This window comes from Atta cephalotes, assembly GCF_000143395.1.
Source record: "Atta cephalotes unplaced genomic scaffold scaffold00054, whole genome shotgun sequence".
In the NCBI taxonomy this organism is placed as follows: Eukaryota; Metazoa; Arthropoda; class Insecta; order Hymenoptera; family Formicidae; genus Atta; species Atta cephalotes.
Window position 1 is genome coordinate 1,630,568 of NW_012130118.1, and position 7,688 is coordinate 1,638,255.

The 7,688-nt window shown below is 31.5% G+C and overlaps 2 protein-coding genes across 2 annotated transcripts in view; one reads left to right on the forward strand and one right to left on the reverse strand.

Moving 5' to 3' along the window:
- LOC105623207 (probable ATP-dependent RNA helicase DHX35) overlaps positions 1–7,688 on the reverse strand; it is an 18,578-nt gene that overhangs the window by 10,163 nt on the left and 727 nt on the right. The gene's annotated exons all lie outside the window — the stretch shown is intronic.
- Positions 6,657–7,688, forward strand: part of LOC105623206 (probable methylthioribulose-1-phosphate dehydratase) — a 3,648-nt gene continuing 2,616 nt past the window's right edge. Inside the window, exon 1 of the mRNA XM_012204606.1 lies at positions 6,657–6,692. Within this exon, the coding sequence (XP_012059996.1) occupies positions 6,657–6,692 (36 nt within the window). The remainder of the gene's footprint in view (positions 6,693–7,688) is intronic.

Genomic DNA, 7,688 nt, shown 5'->3' on the forward strand with positions numbered 1-7,688 from the left:
TTCTTCTTCTCTCTCTCTCTCTCTCTCTCTCTCTCTCTCTCTCTCTCTCTCTCTCTCTAGCGTTGTAAAATTTGACGAAACTTTATATCAATCGCAACTATTGACATTGACCGCATGTTATCTAATAATATTTTTTGCATACGTTCACGTAACAGTTCTTTTTGCATACGTTCATGCTGCAGTTAGATAACATGCTTGGATTAGATAAAAATGCCTATCTGCAGACAATAAGTGACCTACTTCGACGTAAATGTAACATTGTCTTGTGTATAGCGATAAGAAAAAAAAAAGATTGGAGCGTTGCGCATAGTTATTTTACGAATTTCGATTTTTATTTAGAATATTTTTCATGTTATTTTGTATAAAAGTAAAATTATATATCTAAAAGTTTTATTATTTAAAACTTAAAAATACAAGCAACTTGTAACGATATATGTTTCATATATTACATATATAAAAAAATTTATATATAAATTAAAACTTTTTCTTAATTGTACTTGTTTATATTACGTTATTATACATATTATATTTTTATGTGTATAAGTTTTATATTTATATACATATAAATGTATGTATGTTTTATTTATTTAATATAATGTAACATCATATATAAATAACACCAGAGATACACATTATTTTTTATTTTTTATTTATTTATTAATATATCAAATGATTTATAATAAATAATATATAAATAATTTGTGAATGAAAGAATGAAAATTGCGATAACGCGCATGAAATTACAAATACTTAATTTTTTGTTTCTATATCTGCATCTATCTTGATTTTTATTTTTAATAAAATAATGTATATAGTATGATCATTAATATTTATAATAATCATATAATCACATTTAAGAAAAAATAGATATTCAAGATGATTGAAAGAAATGACCTCTTCTGCCGCGCGAGCATCTATTATATAAAAGAACGTAAAATATAAAATTATAATAAAAAAAATAGACTCTAAAAGGAACCTTTTCCACTGTTTGACGCTCATTTTTAGTGTCAAAACAGATATGATCGAAATAGATCGATATTTCAATTTTAACCATGTGTAGCCCGTTTTGACGCTAAAATGCTAAAAATGAGCGTCGAGCATGTAATTGTACCTTTATGCATTAGGAAATGCATATAAGGAGGATCGTAAGCTCTCGTTCACAGACAATATTTCCACATAAGTGTACGTGTAGTGAAGTTCGCTAATAAGGATAAGCAGAAACAACACTGTGGGTAGCTGCCACCACGCGAGTCTAACGTATTCCCAAATACGATCCAAAAATATTGCCAGAAGAAAATAGTCCATCATTGCGTGAAAGTTAAAGATCTTCCATGCGAGGGCAATAGCCCAGAAAGAGGAACTTCTGAAAACGACAGTTTGTCTATCGTACAGATCCTCTCGGCTGATCGTCGAAGAGATGTCAGTCTCTAGAAGATCCTGGTACACGGATATATATCGGTTCCAAGCGATGCTTGTCAGGGAAAAGTGAAGACCCACCATCAGCATGTTGTACAGTGGTGATTTCCAGAACGAGATGGAGGAAACGGAACTGTGGGACGACAATGACGATAACGTCCGGATGGGCAGTAACTCATACCCGGCGCGGTGATTAGAGTTGCGCCTCAGGAAAAAGAATACCGCGACGGCGAGAGCAATGCAGCCGAGACCGTCACAAACGCCATCCACGAGATAACCGATAGAACCGACGTCCGATCTCTCACCTTTGACGTTAAGCCTCATCCTCGCCACATGGCCGTCCAGATCATCCAGCCAAGCTCTGACTTGGAATAGAATAACACCTATCCGTCTATAAAAGAGGGAACTCCGTGTGATGTAACGGGCGCCGATTACAGCCACTGCTACATGAGAAACACTGATGGTGTTTGGCGTCAGCCACATCCAGGAACGACTAATGCCTAGTAAATAATCCACTAGAGATGCCAGGGGACTCAGAACATAGTGATTAGGGTGATCCAATGTCATGGCCTTCACTGTCACTGTGCAAATCGGATTTAGATCGCACAAGATCGGCGAACGATACGATGAAGCTCGCGTGTCATTCACGAATGGACGTACATCGTAGTCCTGCACTCGGAAATAAAGTAACAAATCCATTCCAATGAAGTACAGCAGGAATAGAAACGCCAGACACGTCTTACTGATAAATGCCGACGAATACATTTTCCGAGAGATCAAAAAATCAAATTGTTCTATGCTTCTCGTTACTTAATTTTTTCCCTTATAATATTTTCTTATTTGTTTATTTATTTAAATTAATTGCTATTATTCCTTTAATCGTTTATTTAATGGCTTATTATTGTTTCAGGTATTTTTTTAATCTAATTAAAAAGGTCAACACATTCCATCGCAGCCGATTATTAATTAGCATTACCGGTATGCTATAAATTCAACTTGCGTTTTATGTGTCACAATAATCTTGTCAAGCATTATTCTTCTTCTATATTGTGTCGGCTCGTTGATCGATGTTAAGCCTATGACATTCTTCGCGGTCTGGTCCTCCTCTTCGTCCTTTCTCTGCTCTAGATGCGTCGGAGTCCGCAATTTGATTTTTAATCGTTCCGAACTTTCCACGCAATGTTAGTAGCTCTTTATGAGAACAGCTCCTATCGTTGCTGACTGTGCGTTTTACCAATAACTGGCAGCGCCTTGCTGTAATAAAAATTACGTTGTAATTACGTCACGTTGCAATTATGTCATGTTGTAATTACGTTGGAATTAATTTGACATCGAACACACACTTTTGCCGCAGAATAAGTCCCATTTTGCTCTATCGCATCGTTGACGCGCGTACTCTGAAATATTTTACAATACGTTGCATTTTAAGCCACAATTATAGATCAATATCAACTCGCTTTTATCAACTATTTTTCTCATATCAGATTATGGCACAGTGTTTGTTATTTTCAGTCTATTTCAGATAGAGGCAGATAGAAACAACTGGATACACACGTACATCCCGCCGTTTCTAATACTCTTTTGTTTTCTTTTTCTTTTTCTACGAGAGACCATGCGCGATCCACGAAGTCGCGGGTCATACTGACGGAGAGGATAGGTGATCTGTCGCGTTACCTTCACCGATCACGAGTTTCATTCTGTTCCGTAATAGGTCAATATCAGAGTATGTTTGATTTAAGAATATCTTTAATCCAAACCGACGCGCCTGCTGGATGTTGATATGAACCGCAACGATTAAACTGCAACGCTCGCAAGGAGCATAATATATTGCTCAGAGATAATACAAACGCGATAAAAATGATAGAACAAGTATCTTTCCTTCCACTCTTTCTTACTTCCTATGACTACGACTTATCCAAAGAGCATCTCTATAGCCAAATGTATCAACACTTTCGCGATTGCCGTTTATAGTTGAATTCTAATAGACCATACTTTCCTGCGCAGATTTCTATTTATATCTGCGCGGTGTTGAATTTCGTTAGTGAAGGTTGCATGTGTAACGGAAAATGCTATAGATACTAATGTTCGTCATGTTTAGAATCGAATGCAAGTCCGGAGAGGAAAATACGAATTTTTATTTCCACGTATGAATAATTCATGAAAATAAAACTGGTTATTCTTCTTCTCTCTAGGCTCAAAGTTAATGGTTACACGTATTTCAATATACATTATACTTTTAGTATATAAAATATAAATTGTCGTGTCATTGTTTCTTTAATAATTACTGTCGGATAATTTTCAATATGTGTTTAAGTTGTAACTAGTGCCTACATGGATTTAAATATATTCAGCGTATTCATTTTATTTAGTTGCAATCAGCATAGTACTATGATAATAGATCTGTTCTTTTCTGATGAACTTCTTGCATAATTCATCTCTTTCTTTTTCTCTCCATATTTAAAAAAAAAAGATAAAAGATTTGTGTCAAATGTTTAAGACATTTAGCTAAAAACAGGTCTCTCTCCTAAGTGAAAAATATCTTATTGACTATTTGAAGTTTCCAAATACGTTTTCATGTATTTTTTTTAAACATAGATATAATTGAAAAATTTATAATTTCAATAAAGGAATCTATTACTATTTCTCTTAACAAGATATTAAATCTTTCAACTCATTTCGCTTGAAATATGTACTGACATTGGTAGTTATTAATTATCACAGTTGTAGAACATTTATTATAACACAAATACTGTAAACTTTTTGCAAATTCAATTGAACGCATTACAGTGTGCACAAGTGTACATTAAAGCCGTTGAATACTGATTTAATCTATATAAGAATAAAATGCAAATATTTTGAATTTATAAAATAGAGATTTCATTTACAGCATAATAAAACGTATTGAGAATTTCATGTTCAATCCATTTTATATGTACATTGAACATACATTTCAATATCTTTTCATCCTTAAGCAAATCTGTTAAGGCAATTAAAAGCCTTCTTCAACATCATTAATTATACCTAATATTGCCAGTCTAGAGCATGAACAATACGACTGAATTGTTACATTTCCTTGTCCGACAAGGTGTTGCTGACGTCGGTGACATTGGCCCGATTTTTTAAGGCTGTCGATACTGTCGATCATAAATTGTTTCTTGCCAAATTTAGTTATTATAATTTATTCCCCTTTGTTCTTTCCTTCCTAATTAATTGTTCCCAATAAGTCCTTCTCTTTCTACTTTATCTCCTATTCCATCCAGAATTGTCCCATCCAGATGCTGCCTCAAGGATCTGATCTTACATCTCTGCTATTTACAGTGATTCACCACTGATGATCTGAGTTCCATTCATCTTAGCTCTTCAAGTTGTTTATATATGCTGACGATATCATTATTTTTTTCTTTTTCTGTCTATCTGAAGGCCACCGAAATTATAAATTTCTGCGATATGCGGCCGAGTGGGCCGCATCATCTAAATCCCTCAATATCTTCCTTGCTCATCATTGCATGTTTCTTTCCCTGTATTATCTTCCTCCTTTTAATGTTTTCCTTAATTCTACATATCCTATTAACTTCACAAAAGCTTCTTGTATCTCAGCTCCTTATTATTTCATTATTTGTCTTGTCTGATGTGGTTTATATCCCAATGTGTTAAACCAACAAGTGTTAAATTCAATTCAGAGTATCCAAAAAATTCCTATCTTTATTTTTCTTATAATATCCAAGTATGATTGCATCTCTTCTTTTTATTAAAATCCAATTGGCTAAAAATCTCTCAATGCTTTATCCTTCATTTGTGTTGTTTTATGTATCATTTTCTTCATTTTAACATTCCTTTGAATCTCCATAATCTCTTGCATTTTAACTCCAAATTTTTACAACTCCTAACCCTACCCGATATTAAAATTTCTTATTTTTTCCTGTACATCGTTCTGTCAAGTTTAAAGTCGCTTTCTTCTATGTTGTCAAATATGCTATCTTACATGATACATCATCCGATCTTCCTCTTTCCTGTCTTCTTTTTGCAATGTCGTCGCTCGGTTTCTATCGTCTATAAAATGTTAATATTTCCAGTACTCTGTATCTCTGATATTGCAATCTTTTCCTATCTCTTGTTCTGCAGTCTCTTGACATCCGAGAGCAATGTATCTTTTATTAATTATAACTCTTTTTATTTATATACATATATAGTGTCCAGAAAAGAGACAAATAACGCTTAGGGGAGATTCCTGAGATTATTTTGAGACAAAAATTTTAATATTAAAATGTTGGGGCTATAATAATTTTTGTATTATAAGTGTTTAAAATTAATCATATTGTTCTAAAGTTGGCGTGCTCAGGAGTGGCACAACGCAAAGTACTAAATGCGAAAACTTATCATTTTTTTTGTTAATATTGATTTTAGGATTGATACGTGAATATAAGATTTTATCTATTACTTCCACAAATGCATTGTACAATAACATTGTGTGACATTTTTCTTTTTATAATAATATTTTTTACTTTTACACGATACAGAACGCAGACTATCAGATACAGTTTTTGAGCAATCTGCTATCAATTTCATATTTTAACTAGCAGAAATTAATAACTTTTTATGTAGAATCATGTTGTTATTGTTATTATAATATTCAATTAAAACTCATTCAAATAAACCTTAAACATTTTATTAAAAGAATCCAGAGAAACTAGGAACTTATGTGTATATAAATTATTACTAATTATAAACAATTAATAAATATAAATAATAATTTACAAATAAAGAACAATTAATCAATTAAATATTATCAATATTAATTAATATAGAACAATTAATTTACAAAATGAATTATGTACATTAATAAATATTCGAATTGTATTCTATTTACATCTATGCACAATCTTGGCATCTCAATAAACTTTGTTGCGCATTAAATATCATATCGGGTGATATGTTTGCAACTGCTTCAATAATGCGATTAATTTTATGTCCGTAATATACATAATGAAGAGACAAAAAAAGAAAAATTAATTACATGCGTATCACTACACAAAAGTACATTTGATGCCGCAGGATTACGCACAAAGAAGAAATTTTTATAAGTGGATGCTGCAACAAGCATTTATTGATTCTGTTAGAGAATGTTCCGTTGCACTTCAGAAAGAATATGATTTTTCAACATGATGGTACACCTACGCACACATTTAAAAATGTTCGACGTTTTTTAGATACAACTTATTTGAATAGATGGATAGGACACAATGGATCACAATACTGGCCAGCGAGATCATCACCTGATTTAATTCCAATAGTGATTTTATAAGTTCCTAGTTTCTCCGGATTTTTAAAGTAAAATGTTTAAAGTGTATTTGAATGAGTTTTAATTGAGTATTAACAATAGCAACACGATTCTACATAAAAAATTACTAATTTCTGCTAATTAAAATATGAAATTGATAGTAGATTGCTCAAAGAACTGTTATTTGATTAGATTGTGTTCTGCGTATCATGTAAAGATAAAAAATATTATTATAAAAAGAAAAATGTTATCACACAATGTTATTACAATGTATTTGTGGAAATAATAAATAAAATCTTATATTCATAAATAATCCTAAAATCATATATTAATAAAAGTGATAAGTTTTCGCATTTAGTACCTTGCGTTGTGTCGCTCCTGAGCGCGCCAACTTTAAACAATATGATTCGTTAATTTTAAACAATTATAATTCAATAGTTATTATAGCTTAAACATTTTGATAGTAGAATTTTCGTCTTAAAATGATCTAAGGAATCTCCTCTTAAGCATTGTTCTGGACATCCTATATGTGAATATATATATATATATATTTTTTTTTCTTTGTTATATATATATATTATTTTTTTTTCTTTGTTAATATTATAATCTTTTGTTATTATTATTATTACTGTTATTTCTTTTTCTTAATGTTATTGTTTTTGCTTTCTGATTATTCTAAATATTGTTCCATGAATTATTTTTTGTTTGTTTTTAATTATTAGTAGGTGTTGTAACAGTACCACTGGTTTCTTATCAAATTATGTACTTACCCGCTCATATTTATTACATTCAGTGTATTTGGCACGCAATAAATAAGGTTGTATAATTTTCATATTAATTGTATGATGGCTTTAATGTGCATCAGTATTTAGTGCATCCAATTGAATAGCTATCTTAATTAAAGGTCTGTTACCACCAGCTAAAGCCAGTGTACACTCGTTATACTTTAAATTTTATATATATATATATATATTTATATATATATATATATATA